Genomic DNA, 19,646 nt, shown 5'->3' on the forward strand with positions numbered 1-19,646 from the left:
TTTTTTGACAAAAAAAATTTAAAATTTTCACTTTTCTAATTTTTTAAAAATTTCTTATGTAAACTAAAACTATTAAGATATTTTTAATCAACATGTTCAAAGTCTTTACATTTTATGCAAAAATTTTCTGAAAGATTATAGCATTACTTACCAAGAAACAATTTTTTTAATAAACAACATCTTCTCAGTTTGAGTGTCTCAAAAATGATAAAAAATGCAAAATCGCCGAATTTCAAAAGGCTATAAAATCAAAACGAATTGATATTGAAAGAAAAAAAATTAGGGGGTTGCTTATAACCATAAAGGGATGAAGTATACCAAGTTTTATCAAATTCCGAGACGGTGGGTGTTAAAATCCCATTTTTGTGGTTGATTTGACGTGGAATGACCCGTATGTAAATTAATTTTACAGAAATAGTACGGTTATTTTGTTCTAAAAGTTAATTCTTATCGATGCCACGAATTATTTAGACATTCTATTAACGTGCCTCCTTTAGGTACTGAATTTTATGTTAACAATTGAAAGTTCTTTTGGTTGTACTCTTAAAAATGCTGAATTTTATTAATAAATCTGCACAATAATGGTGCATATTTCACACTTAAAACTGTGTCATTATTGTACACTGAACGAAAGGAGCCACCCTTGGGCGTCTCCATGAAAATATACATAACTGTGACCATACTCCGACTGTAATGTATATTAACAGTCGGAGGGATAACGGACCGCGCGGAGCGAGGTCCTGGCGAGCCAGAGGTCTCATAGTACTTTCGTAATGAGACCGAGGCAGGGCCGGAGAGCCGAGGTCTCATTACGAAAGTACTATGAGACTGAGGGCTCGTATCCCGGAGAAATGATGAAAAAAAAATTAATGCATTAATTTCGACTTGTAATTAATACAATAATTTATTTCATTGTATTTTAATATGTTTACAAAAAACCCCGGCCCTGTACATTTTTGAAGCATATATTCGTGATGTTTTTTGTTGTGCTTTGATCATGTTTTTTTATCAGATTTTTTCCTGTTGGCGCTAAAAAAGCATCGATAAGAACGATGTATGACATATGTCGTCATACATCGTTTTCTTGGCGACGCTTTCTTGGCGCCAACAGGAAAAAGTCGCCAAGGGTGGGGTATATCACATCAGTTCCCCAGATTGCCACATGGGGAGCCATGTGGCAGACTGGTGTTTGTTTTAACTTGCACAGAAAGGTACCAACTTGCTAGATCTGCAGATACTGGATCAAGTGAATGGAAGGGAAAAGTTTTTTTCAAATAATACTTGCTTATCAAACTATTTAGCCACAACAATATTTATTGTAAATTTATCAACTTTTCATACAGCATAAATTGATATAATTTTATTTAAATTTTGGTGTTTTATTTGCCTTAATTTTTACAAACATTTTATAAGAAGAATTTAAAGTACAATGCATTCATATTTGTCATGAAAGCATTTACTACAAAATATTTTGTTACAATAAGATAATTATGTCAAAATCTGAAATTTATGAAAAATAGGAGTCAGTAGTAATTTTTTTTGACATAGTTCCCATTACCATCCCATCATAAAACTTTGCATGGCAGTTTATGAAAGTACTGTCTATTTATAGAATTTTTTTGAATATTTTAAAAGTGGTAATTTTTGAAAAAAAAATCAAAATCAAAAATTTGATTTGCATCAAAAAAAAAACTTTTGCTACTACATAGGACATGTTGCATATCTCTTAAAAGAGCATTAAAAAAGCTACAAAATAACACCGGTCCCACCTCTCTAACTCAATTTTGACAGCTTTTAGAGCAATTTGAAAATTGCTTGTTTGTAGTTTTTTCACGATGTTTTGAAAACTCTACAAGGCCGTACACAAAAAACTATTCAAGATAAAAATTTGAAATTTTGTATTTTTGTTATTCTTAGTGCCCACTATATGTGTGCCAAATTTTATCAAAATCTGAGAGGGTGAGGTAAAATTTTAATTAAAAGTGTGTTGATTTGACACGGAATGACCCAAAACTAAAATTAAACCATCTATTCAGCAGTTAAATTTTTGACTCATAAACAAAAATTGAATTTCGTTTTGAAATCTTGAAATGATGGTTTTCACAGACTTTTCATTTATTTGCCTCCATATAAAGCGAAGTTAGCTTGAAAAAAAAGAGTAAAAGTTCAATTTTCATATTGGATGCAATCAGATTGCAATTTTCAAAATGAAAGCATTAAAAGTATAAAAACGGTAAATAAAAAGTTTATTAAAGTAAAATAATTTTAGAACGATAATTTTAAAGCTGGTAACCATATTTGAAGCAATCACATTTCAATTCGCTGACAAATGAGTTTTTTTTTTTTGCACAGAGAAATATGCGTTAATTCGATTTCAGATTTGCTTTTTCAGTAAGCAATTTGAAAAAGATTGTTTTGTTTTGGTTTATACGTACCACTACAGGCGGGCGAACAAATAATCGCGAGTGCCATCATTCTCTCCCTGCGTCACCAGTACATGCAAATGATTGTCCGACAGTTGCAGACAACTTTTTTTTTCTCTGCAGACAATTTTGTTTTTTTTTGCGGAAAACTTTTATTTTTTTAAACTCAAACAGAACTGTACGCGATAGGGTTTCGTTGTCCGCGAGGACGTCGTGGTGCTTCTGCCACTGGGTGTTCATGCGATCATATGTCTAAAAAATGCTTGAGAGTACAGTCGAATCTCCATATATCGAACTTCCACATATTGAAACTTTCTATGTATCGAAATCACAGCAAATTTCCACGTTCATTACATAGAAAAAGTGTTTCTATATATCGAAAAAATCTCTATATATCGATTTTTTTCGAGACAATTGCAGATTTTTTTTTTCACTTTAGACTGTTTGTCTCACGAAAAATAAAGGTTAGGGGAGAAAATTATGTTTACTAAGGGTTGCTAAGAAACTCATAAGGAATATAAGGTTGAGAGGTGTGTAGATAGGTCGTTTATTCTCGAAGTTTATTTCAAATCTTAATTGTAACCAGTAATATAGTAAAATCAGTTTCAAGTTATCTCTTTTGTCTGTTGATTATCATTCTTAGTCTTTTAAGCTTCAGTGAAAATCATTCAAGTTAAGTAGATTTGATTTTTCACTTCTCTCTCGATTACATTGTCACAACCCCTAATGTTGCGACGGATCAAGTTGAATTGCCGTAAAATGAAGATGTATAAAGGCACAAAATGTAATTTCTGGTAAATTTAGTATTTCCACAAGCAGAGTGCCCGCTAATATGAGAAATCGGAAAGCTATAATAAAAGTGCTGAAACTTATGGAAAACTTTCCCTCAAAAACATGAAACGACATTAGTTGATTTTATAGAAACAATGTAGTGTTCAGTAAATGTTTCACATTTAACCTTTTGATTAATAACTTTCATTTAATCCTCTTATAAACTAGAAACTAGGTTTCATGCATGAAAATTAGCTTAAATTTTAATGTTTTAGGAGATTTTTATGATAAACTAAGATTGTTTCTATCTATCGATTTTTTTTTCTGGCAATTTGCACTTTGATGTATGGAGGTCCGACTGTATATGGCGTATATGGAATCTACCCTATGAGCAATCTTGCATAATATAGACAAATGCATAAACAGCGTTCGTAGAAAAGTTTTGACTATACAGAATTGTTTTAAAAACTACCAACATTAATTTAAAAAAGGGAGAAATTAAAAAAAAAAAAAATCCCACAGTTTATTTCTGTTTCTTCCAAATATTTTTTTGTCTATCATTCTTGCCCTGTCTTTTTGTCAAAACAATTGTTAATATACATTTATTTTTGCAGAAATATTTAAATTTAAAATAAAGGGTGAATTCGGCAAAATAATTTGCAGAAAATTTTCCAGTAAGGATTTGTGTTTGCAAAAAGCTTTTCATTTTATCTAACTCTGCCTATGGAACACCCCTGCTTAACTTATTGGAGACAGGGTCCTAAATCATGTTGTCGCAATGTAATCAGAAAAAAAAAAAAAAAACTTGATTTTAAAATGGTAAATTTTAATATCCCATAAAGTATATAACATAGGCATACATTAAGTATATTATTTTTCAAAGATGTGTGGGTACATCCATAACTTCCTTATGATTTCATCGAACTTTGAAGTATTTAAAAGTTTTTTTTTTCACCGCCATAAGCGAAAAGTAAACAAACAAGCCATATTTTTGCTGTTATTCAAAAAATTACTTAAAACGTCCAGTTTTTGAATTCTTTCAACCTACCGCGAATGCTTCGCATTTGTCAGCCAGTAAGGAAAATTATGTAAATGTTTATGGATGTCGTCAGCACTTACGAACAAATGTTACGAATTCATGCATAGTTTGTAAAAGAAGTTTCCGATTTCAAAGCATGGAGAATTAACTTAATAATTGAACAACTATCCTGATTTTTTAATACAAAACTCTCATTTCACTTTTTTTTTTTTTTTTGCTTCACAATACCTAAGATTCATTAGCAGCAAGCAATAAATGGATTCTTGCAAATGCGACGTCGTATTTGCAAGATACACTTATTGCTTGTCTGTTTTTTGTTCAGAGAAGAAATGTTTTTTAAGAGACAAAAAAAGCTTATTACTTTCAAAGCAGCAAGAATATAATTAATTTACAATATTCCAACATGAAAGTGCTTTAAAAATGTTCATTTATATTGTTAATATCTACTGGATATCAGTGGAACAACAACAACAACGCATGTAATATGGTTAAATAACCGATGGCTAAAAATGAGTCATAATTCTACTGTAGTGAAAAACATGGATGGTCGAAATCACGCAACAGAAACACGTGCAAACCGAATCGCCGAAAATCAAAGAAGTGATTGCAAATACTAAGAAATCTGACAAAACTAAACAAGCACATATTACAAATAACTGTTTCAACCATGCAAATTACTCTGGATTTATTGGGATTTTAAAAAGAAAAAAAAAACTTATATAGAGTAAAATCTTAGATTCCAGGAAGAATGAACTTAACATTTAAGTTTAAGCTCACCTGTATTTTCTGCGGGTTTAGCAGTAATGACTACAGCATTTTCTTTCGATTTTTTCGGTACTCCTGCCGCTACAGGTTTTCCCGATTTCGTGATTTTGGTCTTGTCTTTGCTGTGCGTCTTATCTGTTTTGCGTTTTTCTTTTTCGGCTTCTTGCTGCCGAATTATCTCAAGAGGATCAACATCTTCATCATAAAACAGTTCATATCGATTTTTTACACCAATTCCGTATGCGTTTTCCATCTTGAAATGACCTTTTTGGTCAAGCGATGGAAAAATAACAAATTATTAAGCCTAACGCTCTTCACCAGTTGAGAGTTCATTCACAATGGCGCATATTCCTTAAGCAGGTCTTCTTCAAGATTTTTTGGGAGAGGGGAAAAAAAAGCTACCTTTGTTTATGTCGTTAATTAATATTGCATACTAAAATATTTTTATAACGAAACGAAAATTAGTCAATCACAAAACATTTAATTTATCGGTCACAAATTTTACATTTACTTCAAGTGAAAGTGGATGATCAAATCTCTAAAATATTTTTTTATCCTCATTACAAAACATGTTTAATAAGTGAAAGAAATTATTGAAAAAATGTATTTTAATTCCTGATAGAACACTTATTAACAAACTATAAATATTTGTTGAATTCATGGAGAAGAAAGTTTTTTTCCTCTCCCAAGACCACCGAGAGCAAAGGTTCCCTATCTAATAAAATTTATACTGCTCCGATTCTGAGTCGGAGCCCCTAGTTCCGACTATCGGCTGATTATAGCCTCTCGTCTGTCTTGTCCCCTCAGCAGCAGATTTTAAGGGCTGCCGCCTGGCTGGCCTCTCCTTAGTTAAGGGGGGGGGGGGAATACGAAGGGATAAGTTAGTTTAACTATTTCATTTATTATTTTTCAGCCAAATTTTTAACAATTATTTAAAAAGAACACAAAGCATATTTGCATAACAGTATTTTCGTTTGCTAAACAAATGATACTGGAGTCAGAGGTCAGAGCGGTATTTAACTCATTCGAATTCAAGGGAACGTAAAATCGAGATTCTTCCATTAATTATTCTTTGATGAAATCAATACTTAACATTAAAAAAAAAAAAATGCGTAGATGTATTTATAGAAGAGTCTATTTGATCCAGGAAACTATTTGCGAAATAACAGATTTTTTTTTCAGCTTATAAAAATGCAAAATAAAAGAAATCACATGGTAGTTTCTTTGCAAAACCATAACATTAAAGACGTGTTTTTCCGGTACTTGCACAAGGATTCAAGTGAAACACGGTCGATCGCAATGCACCGATGCGATCGCTATTTAATATCATTGCGATTGCCTTCAGCCCCGATTCTCTTGCAAAAATTGCAACTGATCTCGAGCTCTCATACACAAAATCTCTCGAAAGTGCAGAAAAACATCAATGGCGTCTATTTGAAATGCATAGATTATTTTATAATTAATGAAATGTTATGTTTAAAATTTGGCAACTCAATGCAAGACTCGTTTTTGTTTACAGTAGCATATATATGCAGTAGTCTTCAATTTAAATTGGAAGTACAACTGGTTTTATTTTTTTAAATATGCAATACTTGCCTCAATTTTACTTTGCTTTCATCCACAAACGCTGTTACTTAATTTGATGACTTAATACTTGATGGCATGATAAAATTCCGCATAGTTATTATACTACTTCCTCGTTTTGAAGTAACCTAGAAAAACAGTACAAGTTGGATTACGACTGTCATGAGAAATTATAATTAAATTCTCGTCATTGTTGTAATTTTGCTGGTAATAAAAGAATTTTTAAGATGTTGAGCTGATGTAGTACTTTTATGCAATACCTTGATCTCCCCCCTCCCCTACTTTATCTTATTTTAAATGCCACTTCTTTACAAATTAAGCTTTGCTTTACTTTGAATTTTTAGATTTAAACACTTAAGACTACTGGTGCGAACGTTCATTGCAATACTGCTATTTATTGCACTGTATTTTGATTTTTTCCCTTATTTAAAACTTATTTCGGTTGTACTTGTATTTTTCTCCACTTAGCTGTAATTTTCGCGATGATATTTTTTTTATTAAAAAGTATTAAATTTGTAAATATGTGTGCTGCCTATCAACTTATTTTCTTTTTAAACTGTGGGGCTCGAAGCCGTGACAGCGTACTGTATGCTGTAGCTTCTGCACAGCGTACAGAATATTTTATTTTTCGTTAAGAAATGTTTGAACCGCACATTTTGGTCGCCGTTTCTTTTTAATAATATCTTTTAATAATGTAGAATCTTTCATGATCCCCAATAATATTTTAAGATTGCGTTTTTTTTTTTTAATTTTAAGGAAAAAATACTTTTAATTACTTTTATTCTAATTTTTATAAAAAGGGTTGCCGAGAGCAAAAGTGGGTCCATGAAAAAAATGACATAGGTCAATTTTTTCACAGGCCCCTTTCTACAACTTTTACCATTAGGATATTTTATCCTTCGCACAAGTTCAATTCCAAGCCAGGCTGCTAGTCTCCAATTAAGCTGACATGACTCGTCGGCCCTTGTTGAAAGTTGCATTTTATAGCAATCGTGAATTGTCATTTCATAATTAAAAACGTCAAAGGGACAAAAAGTATTTTAACTTTTAAAGACCACTAAGGTTTCCCTGTGTTTTTTATTAAGTAATTCATTTATTTTTTATTGCACAAACGACAACTAAAAATACACTCTGTCGCAAAAAAATATATGCACCCAGAAGAATTAGAGCCACAATCATGAAACTCGGCACGAATGCAGTTTGGTAGCCGATATGCAAATGATTAAATTTTCAGCGCCAATGAAACAAGGCTAAGCGCGCTATGAGCATGTAAGTTGCACAGATGGGAGAGCTTAAAATCATGATTACTTGTGCCGTAGGGCTATTCAATCGAATCTGTTGACTTCAGTAGACTGTATTGTGGCTTAAGATGCCTCTAAGACGTAACCGGCGACAGTACGAACAGCTGACGGAGTTTGATAGGGGCCGTATAATAAGCCTCAGAGAAGCAGGTTGGTCAAACAGGAGTATCGGCCGCCACCTCGGTCGGAGTGATATGGTAGTTGCTCGGTGTTGGCAACAGTGGATCACGGAAGGGAGAGTCTACCGTCGCGGAGGGTCAGGGCGTCCCAGAAACACAAATGAAAGCGTAAAGCGAGGATCGCGCAATCAGAAGAACGGCCACGTCGGCACCGACAACGTCGCTAGCATCGATTCAACGCCACTTACCTCCTTCCAGGCATCCGGTGGTATCAAGGGAAAACCATTAGGAGACGACTGGCCGAAGTCGGTTTAAGGAGCCGACGTTCATTAAGACGCTTGCCATTGACCCCCCCATCACAGGCAGTGTCGACTGGATTTTTGCCGACCTCGGGCAGCTTGGAGTAACAGACTGGAGACGTGTGATCCTCAGCGATGAATCCCGATTCAGTCTCAGTGCTGATGATCACCGTGCACATGTGTGGAGGCGCACTGGCCAGTGCTCTGATCCGGCATTTGCTGTCGAGCGGCATACAGCCATTGCACAAGGTGTGACAGTGTGGGGAGCGATTTCTTGGAACACACGATCACCTCTACTTGTTCTCCAAGGCACTTTGACAGTTCGCAGATACGTGGACAGCATTTTAACGCCGATTGTTATGCCTATGCAATCAAGTCGCCCAGGTGCTATTTATCAGCAGGACAATATGCTCGTCCACGTACTGCGCGACTCTCTCAACATTGTCTTCAGAGATATGGCGCACTCCCATGGCCTGCCAAGTCGCCAGACCTTTCGAAAATAGAGCATGTCTGGGAACTGCTGCGAGTTCAACTGCAGCCATCCCGGGATACAGGGGAATTAACGACGCAGTTTCAAAGATTATGGCATGATCTTCCGCAGGGTTCATAAATGACCTAATTGATTCGATGCCACGTCGTGTTTTGGCTTGTATCGCAGCCAGAGATGGCTTTACTACTTACTGATTTGTAACATTTTACATGCTGTAATTGCTTAATAAAATTATCTTTTACTCTGAATTTTTAATCATCTTCTTATCTCCTGATACACTACATGCCTGCCAAGTTTCGTGAGTGTAGCTCAATTTCTTCTGGGTGCATATATTTTTTTGCGACAGAGTGTATTTGCAGCTTTATTTCAGAAAATCCCCCCTCCCCTCTAGGCGACGGCTCTGGGGAAGAGTAGCTTTTGCTGTTAGTAGACAGACCGGAAGGACTTTGCTGTTAGTTGATTGGCCAGAAGCATGACCGGCGGCCCACCGGGCAGGAAGCTATATAGACACGTGTTTCGGAGTTACAAGGAACTCCTTTTCCAATGCTAAAGCAGTGAGCTTATGGTTGCAACAAGGACGGATATAAGGGAGGGGCGATCGCCCCTCCTTTGAGGGACCCAGCACTGGCAATTTATCCGAGTTAAAGTTCCAAAACGCAGGTGTAGGCTATTTTTGATGACGTGAAGGAAAGGAATGCGGTTGAAATCTCCCTCCTAGAAACTTTTTGGAATTGAAGTTTCAAAAAGGCAATTTTAGACGATCTTTGGCGATGTTAGAAGGAAGCATTTGGAAACCTTCTCTCGGGCATTTAGCAAAAGTCAAGTTTGAAAGACACGATTATAGACATCTCAGGAGGGAGTTTCGAAGCATTCCACCAGAATGATTTCAAAATTGAAGTTCTAAAGCAGTTTTAGAATACCTCCCCTCCCCCAACATGTGTAATCAGGTACGTAGAAATAGGTAAGTTAGAAAATTAACCACCCCCTTCTTGAAACATTTCTGGATCCGTCTTTGGGTTGCAAATATTTCCTACAAAAGTTTTTGTTGGATGTCTTTGCATCCAAAAAAATCACTGAAAAAGGAATTCCTTGTAGCTGCAAAACACCTGTCTGTATAGTTTCTAGCAAATGTGGGCTTTTTTTCATGTTATTTTTTCATTTTCCTTTACTGTTCAAGCACGAAAATATTTATTCAATTCTCACTAAAATACTGGCTGTGTCAGGGAAGGGGATAACACAAAAGTATTGTAATTGATTTTAAATTTTTTGTATCAAATTTGCTAGCACATGGAATGAGATATATGAAATAAACCATTGCCAGCATGATTATTTTAATAATAACATGTTAGACAACTTTTTGTAAGTACTGTTTCATTCAAATAATGTATGTATTAATGTATGTACGATGTGTATTAGTGGCATTGAAACTGAAAGCAGGCCCATCATACAGTAAGTCGGTGTCAATTCTCTCCCTCCCCCAAACTTAGGGAAATCGATTCATTTCCAAGTTAGTTAGGTTTCTGCTGTTTTCCGGTACTACATTCAGTTCATAACATTTGTCACCCCCAAGGAAGAATACAAGGGTGGATGGAGGCGATCGCTCCCCCCTTGAGTCAAGAAAATAACCGGGCAGTTACCAAAATTAACCGAAAAAAAAAACAACTAAGGAATATTCACAAAACAAGTAAATATTTGCAAAATTTTTCAGAGACAAAAAAACATTCTTTTCTGCCTTTCTAGGAATAAGTAATTTTTAACAATATTGTCTTTCTTGTTGGGATTGAATTTTGACTTGAAAATATGATGAAACAAAAATCTCAAGATCTTCACCAAGAAAGAAAAAGTCTAACGGGCAAAAATGCAAATCATTAAGGAGAACGGGGGAAACAAACCATCGAAATCATACATTCAGAGCCGCCAATTTTTTGAAGCTCGTCATCATATAGAGTGGCACCGTCTATATGATGACGCCTGTTCTTCTGTAGAGCGTCACTCTAGGAAACAAGGGAACATGTTCAGTCATTGTCTCTCTTGATACTGGTTTTTTGTTTTTACGAATCTTACTTCCACCGCTTGAACTATGTCCAAGAGAAAACAGATAAATGTATTAGGATTTTTCAAAAAGAAATAGATTTTGAATGACGAAGAAAAAATCCATGAAACTATTGAACTACAAAATAATAGTGCTGTTAGTTAAGGTACGTTAATGTATTTTGTTTTACTACTATCTTTTTTTTTTTTTACTATCTATCTTTTGTACTATCTTATCGATGTACTATCTTTTTTTTAAAATGTTTTTCTGATTCGACAAGTTTTGGTCTGCGACGTGGACTCCAACAGCACAAACGATATCCAAAATGCTTGTTGGAGGAATCCTTTGCATGCTGCTGCGGTGAAGTGATACGTGGGAGTAGTGAGGAAACTGGTTGCTGCCGGAGTAGAACGGATCGACAAGATATATAACATACAAGATATATAACATACAATCGACATAAATCAGGCAGAAAATGTTATGGATCTGGGTATCTTAATAAATCAGGACTTCAAGTTTAGTCAACAGTGCAGTATTGCTAGTAACAAAGCCAACAAAATGCTTGGGTTTATCAATAGATCTATTTCAAACAAATCTAAGAAAGTTCTTCTGCCTTTATATAGGAGTTTAGTAAGACCTCATTTGGAGTACGCTGTTCAGTTTTGGTCGCCTTATCTGAAGAAAGATATTTATGTATTGGAAAGGGTTCAAAGAAGGGTAACTAAATTAGTAAGGGGACTCTCAGATTTAGATTATGATACCAGACTTAATAGGCTTAACATGTATAGCCTGGAGCAAAAGAGAGTCAGAGGGGACATGATTCAGTCATTTAAATTTATCAAAATGAAAGATGTAAATGGATTAAATTTTTGCGGGGAAAGCAGGACAAGGGGTCATTGTTTTAAGCTATTTAAATCTCAGGCTAACTTGGAAATCAGGAAAAACTACTACTTTAGCAGAGTCGTAAGCACTTGGAATAGCTTACCGGAAGAGACGGTAATGAGCAAGGGGGTGGATAGCTTTAAGAGGGCCATTGATCTTCATTGGGGACTAATTAATTGACTAGGACCAGCCTAGCTGGGCCCAGAGCCTGTTGCTGGTCTTCACATTTGTATTTGTATTTGTATATATATGGAGAAGGACGCCTCTGCTCCAGACTCTGTTTAACAGTGAGAAAGTTGCATTAGGGCTGCTAAACAGGGGCAGCGCAGATGACGTCTAAGGAGAATATGGAGATATTCCTTCTCTTCTAGCTGCAGAAAGACTCCGCATTGTGAAGAAACTTTTTTAGTGAAGTATGTCTTGACACAATGAGAGACGCTCGACGGTATCCGCTGTGCGAGGCTCTGCGTGGAGGACATATGATGATGTGAGAGTAATTCTTGCAATGTGCGCCTGGTGGGACATTGTGATTGGCTGGGAAAGATTGGAGTTTCCGCATGACCAGGTGCAGCACTGTATCCACATAATCTCAGACTGTCATGATAGATACAGCAAATGTAGCGTACCCGGGTAGATGGATCAACTCTTTCCTATGGAGACATTACCAAGCGCCATGTCAGCAAGAGGTAACCCCTTTTATTTAGAGCAAAAGATTCCGAGAGCTTTTTCACTGTGATCATGTGATGCAGGTTTTCTCCAACTATGCGGAACTCATTGTTTTGAAATTAAGGAAGGCTGAGGAGAGGAAAGCTTTCATGCGTCAGTGTCTTGAGTGCTTCTCCGTCCTATCCCGAAACTTGTCTCATCTTCCGTTGACGTGCTCAGATATCGTCTTGCTCTGTGTCAGTGACAGCGACATACAAAACTTCATTAGTTTGTTGCATGTAATCGCTTTCTCTATTGGTTTAAAAGAAAGAACTGTGCTTATTTCTTATTGGAAGAGACATTTGCAGCTTTCCACGGAGTTCGCGAAATCTCTTCTTTAATCCACCATCGGACTTAGGAGAAAGCTTATTGCTATTTGTGAAACATCATTGGATGCCGAAAATCTGCCCTCTATTCTATTTAAAGAGCCGCAGTCTTGTTTATCAGGTCTTCACTACTTTTCTCTATGTCTTGCTGTATGTATGTCCCCATGTTTCGTATTAAACGTATTTGTTTATGTTCAGCTGTCTGAATCTCTGCTTTACACAACCTTTCTACAAGTTCTATGGAGTTAGTTTTGAAAACTCGGTTATAACTTTACAGTGGCTTTGGAAATAAAAAGCATACTCTGTCATTTTGGTCTCTTCATTTCGCAGACTAGTTATTGATTTTCTAGTATTGATTCTTCCCGTTCCTGCATGTCGCCTCTTAATATGAACCTTTCCCTTATGCAGATATTTACAATTTTTACTCTTCATTTATGACAACAATTTCCGGGTACTCGATGAGGGGTAAATTATTTCCCTCACTGAAAACCTTTTATACCCTGACAACCCTGATTAGCGACCCGAAAACGGTAGGCAACCTTACTAAAGCATTTTATTTCCATCTTTTACTCGTCATTTACGATAACGATTTTCGGAAACTCGATGAGGGTAAATGACTTATTTTTAGGCACTTCTCAACCCTGATTAGTTCACGTGAAAGAGGTAGAAATTCCTACTTTCACGTTTTATTTACAATGTTTACTCTTCATCTATGGTAACAATTTTAGGAAACTCGATGAGGGTAGGTCAAGCCTAGTGAGATCTCGCCCTATTCGGACTCGTATGATTTGCAATACTGCCAGGAAAAGCATGGAGTCATGAAACCTTTAAACTACTTCTACTGACCTTGGCAGACAGCTGAGTTGAATGCTTTTCGAATCTACGGTTAGCACACTGCATAAAAGACTCGTTGATGTTCATAATCGCTTTGATTTGTAATTTTAAAGCATGTAAAATTGTTAATTATAATTGCATTCGTTATATTTTTAGATTAGAAACTTTTTGTTGTTACAGTCGAACTCGCTTAAAACTAGGCTTGTCAGATTTCTGAAATGCTCAACCGGGACACCGGAAGCCCCCCCCCCCCCGCCCCATCGTCGCGAATTTTCAAAAGGGTACACACTCCTAGCTGGTTTTAGAGGGTAGTTCGTTCTCAATGCTATTCTATGAATAAATGGTAACTAATTACGAACCTAAACCAGGAGTAATAATTAATGACACAAGCAGATAAGTTCAAGCATTTCATTTCCTACAGGTGAATATTTACAAGTTACTTTAGTAAGAAGGAACACTTTGAAAGAGGAAAAAGAATTGGAATAATATTTACATCCACTTTTCGTAAACTGGAGTTTTTTTTAGAATTTTTTTTTGTGGGGGAGGGGGGGGGGGTAATCTTGCTGCAAAAATCCTCAAAAGCTAAGCCGATATTAGTTTTAGAGGGCAATGTTACAAATGACAAGATAATTATCCTAAATAATCCTTCACAGTTAATTACTTTTTCGACTTTTTTGGTGATCAATAATCAAATTTGTCTTTTACCTGAAAGTGAAGTAATCTGACCGGGATTTTGTCTGAAAAGCGGGACGCCTAGCAAGTTTACTTATAAAGAGCCCTGATTTAGCAAGAATCCGGATTTAGCGAGGAAATCGGAAACACTTGGTTGGTACAATATTGAGTCTATGGGAGCATAACTGGTTTTTAACGAGCAAACCCCGTTTATAGCAAGCAATGTTTTTGTGATTCGTAAAATGCTTATTGACTTCCAGCTCAGCCTCCGAAGTTAGTGATCAATCATAAATCTTGAGAACAAGCGATGACAGTACTTTTTTTAATTTGTGGGGTAGAGAATCATTTAAAAATTATATATGTGTGTACATGAGTATTCCTCAAAAACTATGACATAAGAAAGAGGCATTCAGACAGTTCAAAGCAAAGTAACCAACTTGTTTTTAACTATTTTTAACTTTACAGTGATTAAAAAATAGAAAAAAAAACTATGATGAATTTGTATGATTTTTTTTTCATCATCTCACTATTTACGAGCACTCGGGTATAACGAGCAATCCTATGTTCTTGTTATAGGCGAGTTCGACAGCAGGGGTGCCCACCTAGGGGGGAGGGGGTAATGGCACATACTGCTCTATTGAAATTTTTAGGGGGTGTTTTGACGGGCAATGTTTTTCTTTTTTTTGGGAGGGGGGCACCCTTGTCGATTGTACTATACTCATTTTCCTCAAAAACGATTGCATATATATTCACATTACATATTTAGCGATAAAGAGGGTGGGGTTGGGGTTGGGGTGTATCAAGTGAAGTAAATTGCTTATTAAAAGTTGAAGTTACGAAACAGTCCCGAATCAAGTCTAATCTCCCGCTGCTAAGACGCCCGCGACGTATTTAAAAAAGCTCAAACATTTGAAAAAAAAATATTGCTAAGTTTTCGACAGCATCATATAATGATATCTAGCAAAATATAGAGCACTTTGTTTTCAAACAACATGGCGAATATTATTGGCGTGCAGTTTTGATCAACCGACTTTTAATTCATTACGAACTAGTGGCGGAGCCAGATAATGGAGATGGGAGGGGAACTTTTTTAGCCGTTATGTTTAGGGGGAGGGGTTAGGGTAGTTCAAAAAAACTTTTTTCAGCTACAGTCCAGGATACCCCCTAATTTTTGTAGACTTACTAATAGTATTATGCTGTAAAAGTTTTAGCTTCTTACTCAAATTTTAAGACGTTGGTCAATGACTCCTCAATTTAACATTAGCTGTAGCATAGAAAATGTCACAAATTTAGAAACATTTAATTTCCCCAGCTGTTTTTTGTAAATAATTATTTTATTGCGATGTATATGCATAATACTCGTGTTTATTATAATATGTTGCTTGTTTTTTCATTTCAATGTATTTTTTAAACCCCCTCCCCATACTGATGAAGTTTGGGGGAGGGGGTTGAGCACCCTCTTTCAGTTGAAATAGGAAGCTAAAATTCTTTCAGCATATTGCTATCTACAAGTCTAAAAACATTGAAGGGTGTCCTGGTAGGAGAAACTTTTTTTACATGTATTTTTGAACAACCCTGAGAAGAGGGGGGGGGGGGTATATGAAATTACTCATAAAAAAAACTATCAAAATTGCATTTTACTACTTATCCTCTACTTCTTATCAAAAATTTAATGCATTACAAATTCTTAAGAAAATTATATTTACAGCAATGGCTCAACCAGAAAATAGTTCTATAGGGGGTACCCTTAAAGTTTTCGCTGTCTAATAAAGGGGTCTGGAGGTTCTCCCTCGGAAAATTCTCTGATGCTATGCGGAGGAAAGATTCGAGGGCCTTCTGCTGAAATTTTTAGAGTTATGAGTTTTAAAAACGTGATTATAGGCGATATTTGTTGACGGTAAGGCTTCTTGGATCTGTCCCTGATCAATTGTTTTTGTAAAATAGATCTAAATCGATCACCCCGCCGCCCAATTTTTCGAAATTGAAGTTCTAAAAACGCAGTTACTGTTAAACTTTGATAATGTTACGAGCAGTGGGGTTCTGGGGGCTTTCCCAAAAAATATTTCGAAATTGAAGTCCGAGAAAACGAAGTTTTTAAGCGATATTCAGTGATGAAAGATTTAAACGCTTCCTCCTTTCCCCCTTATATTTTTCGAAATTGTAATTTTTTCATTCTTAGATTTCCAACGGGAGCATTCAAATCCTTATCCGGAAAATTTTCGTAATTGATTGACGTCTTAGAAAGTGACGAGACCATATTTGGTAACGACAGGGTTTTGGCAATTTTTCAAAATTGAAGCTCCAAAAAAGAATTAATAAATCCAAACTTAAACGATTCTCGATGTTGTTAAAATGCGAAGTGTTAAGTAGTTCTCCCCTGAAAACTTTTCGGAATTGAAGCCCTGGAAAACGAGATTTGAGACGCTCTTTAAAGGTTTTGGCGGTGGAAGGGGACTTCCGAAGGGTAGCATCGTGAAGACTTTCTTATTTTTAGACCGACTAGGAGGAAGAAAAAACAAGGGGGGGGGGGGGAAGGAATAAAAGAAAGGGAGGAAGGTGTGGGATATAACTAACTGATCAATAATCCGCCACGATCGAAAACTTTTTTTAAAGGTTCTTTTCAAAAGAAATTTAGATTTTTTTCAAGGTATTCTTTTTTCCCTGATTAAAAAAACTTCCTTTTCCCAAGGTACGTTCTATTCTTTGCTTTAATTATAAGAAATGTTTTTGAAAAACATTCTACTCACCCTTTTGGGGGGGGGGGGCACGGGCCCTGTGCCTCCCTCTCTAGTTGAGCCACTGAATTGTTGAAGCTTTAAATATAATGATCAACTATTTACTTTTAGTAAAAATGTGTAGTTAAATATTGAATCTTAATATCACAGGTCTGCAATGAAAGGAATACAAGAAAAGTAATGACCGAATTTTATGTAGTTTTTAGTGTTGATTTCAGGAAAAATGATGAAAAAACTCTCTGGCAAAAGTGACGTCTTTTTGTTTAAATATACAGAAAATATCCTGTTCTTGGTGATACATGTTGATTCTTCAGCAATCAATTACTTTTCCTTGATCTAAATGGAGGAAAAAGGGTAAAAAATGCTAAATTTTATTCATCCGAGGAGCAAAAAATAGCTGTATCTCAGGAATAAATTTTTTTTAAAGAAAAAAAAAACGTTTGGGAGTACAGAATATTGATGCAGATTGCATACCAAATTTCATCAAAATCAAAAATGATACGGCACAAATTTTTTTCGAAATTTGTTTATTTTGTTTGGAATGTCCTTTTCTCCGATGGGAGAAAAAAAACTCAGTTATCTTGAGTTTAAACTTTTTACATCGAATTATGTAAATATAAACATATGTAAGTAGAAACATTTTATGTTTTGCTTTTTGAAAGCTGTTTAAATTTTTATGCACATCATTCACTCCTCATGATCAATCGTCCATTTTCATGTGTATTACACCTTAACAAATCATATTAAAGTAGTATGTTGGTGATTTCTTTAAAGAATCTGCATTGTAATTTATAATTATAGCACTATAATTATGTAAAAAGTATAAACACAAGTGTACTTTTAAGTTTTTCTTTCTCTCGGAGGAGATTCGTGCAATCTGGCTACAGGATTATTCCATACAAAATCAACAATTTTTCAGAAATTCTCCTGCCGTACCATTTTTGATTTTGATGAAACTTAGTAAAAGGCAATCTGCATCAATCTTCTGTACAATCAAACGGTTTTATTTTTTTCTTGAAAATTTTTTATTTCTGAAGTAAGCCAATTTTTTGCTTCGCCGATAGGTAAAATTTGGCATTTTCGATCTTTTTATTGTCATTTAGATCAGTAAAAAGGAGTTTATTGCTGAAGAACCAATATGTATTACAAGGAATATGATATTTTCTGTATATTTAGATGGAAAAAAAAACGACTTTTTCCAGATAAATTGTTTTAGAGAATACTTTTTGATGGAAGATTCAACAAAAATTAAAATCAATTTTGCAAAAAATCCTGACGTGATGGAACAAAATGAAAGTCATTTTCGAAATTAACACACCAAACAATATAAAGATCAGCAAAAACTAATTTTGTATTTTCAAAAAGTTTAATTTCGCAGGGTTAGGTTAGTATATTAGTTTTACAGATATTGAAGACATTTAAACATGCTTAATGTGATATTTCATTAAAATTTTAATTTAGGGAAAAAAGAGATAAAATAGTGGAGTAATAGGAAATTGTTATCAAAACTAGCGGTAAGCTGAACCAAGTAGAACAGATAGTATGAGTGCCGGTAAATAAGTTTCTACTGTATCCCTACTACTTAGTAGGTAAAGTTAACTTTAAGGGTCCTGTTTCAGTCGTTCTCGATTCAGACGCAGCGCTGGAGTTAGATAGGGATAGCTTTGTATTACCGTTTGAGTCCGTCGTTCCAACTTAGTGCAGTTTTTACTACTGGTAAATTCCCGAAAATATCAAATTGTAGATTCGACACTATAGAAATAGGGATACTTTTCTGCGCATCCCATCGCAATTGTTACGTGCCAGCACACAAACGCGATCAAGTTGCGAATTTGGCATAACCACCACCCTAAAATAACTTCATCTAACATACAAGTAAATCATATCGATGTGACCAACTTTTTTTGCTTTAAAATAACTTTCTTACTATGATTACAAAGGGAGAAAAACAATTGGTCTCATAAGATTAAAAATTAGTTTAAAATTATTTTCTTGTGCTCTATTAGGACAAGAATCCCAAGTTACGTTTTGAAATACAGCAAAAAGTCAGACTTTTTCTGAAACTCAGTCCCCTTTCGGGGACACTGCTAATATTTTTTGGTCTAAATCATTGTTTATTCTAACTACCGAATATATTTAGGATAAAAAAAAAATATGGTGCGTTAGATTACGTGTGTGTATCACAAAACTTGAAGGAATATATTACTGTTGATTTTAAAGGCAATGCTTTTTGTCTCTTCTTAAGTTTTACTGTTCGTAAAGATAATTTTTTTTTATAATTTTATTTGTCATTTAAATTTGTGAGCTGTGTTTTTCTTGTTTGGGACTTTCATGAACGCTTGTGTTTTATTCATGTTGCTTTCATTTATGTGTACTGGTACCATCTGGTTTCTTATTGTTAAAGATATTTAAAAGCCTTAAAACTATTTTTTCTCTGGTTTGTTATTACTTTAATTTGTAAACTGTTTATTTATATTTCAGTCATCTTCTTAACTTATGTTTTTACAATATTTCAATTGCTATTTATCCCCTACATCTGTAAGCATCATGATATACTGTGTTGAGCATGAGGAGCTTTTTTGTGAATCTTATAAATAATATTTTTAAAAAATGTATGCTATAAATGCAGGAAAATTTAAAAACTGCGACACAGGGTGGTTTTTGAGATA

At 35.1% G+C, this 19,646-nt stretch overlaps 1 protein-coding gene across 1 annotated transcript in view; it reads right to left on the reverse strand.

The window, feature by feature from the left end:
* Positions 1–5,427, reverse strand: part of LOC129218068 (plasminogen activator inhibitor 1 RNA-binding protein-like) — a 52,509-nt gene extending 47,082 nt beyond the window's left edge. Inside the window, exon 1 of the mRNA XM_054852257.1 lies at positions 5,011–5,427. Within this exon, the coding sequence (XP_054708232.1) occupies positions 5,011–5,251 (241 nt within the window). The 5' untranslated portion in view covers positions 5,252–5,427. The remainder of the gene's footprint in view (positions 1–5,010) is intronic.
* Between the last annotated feature and the right edge of the window lie 14,219 nt (positions 5,428–19,646).

Source organism: Uloborus diversus, chromosome 3 (genome assembly GCF_026930045.1).
Source record: "Uloborus diversus isolate 005 chromosome 3, Udiv.v.3.1, whole genome shotgun sequence".
In the NCBI taxonomy this organism is placed as follows: Eukaryota; Metazoa; Arthropoda; class Arachnida; order Araneae; family Uloboridae; genus Uloborus; species Uloborus diversus.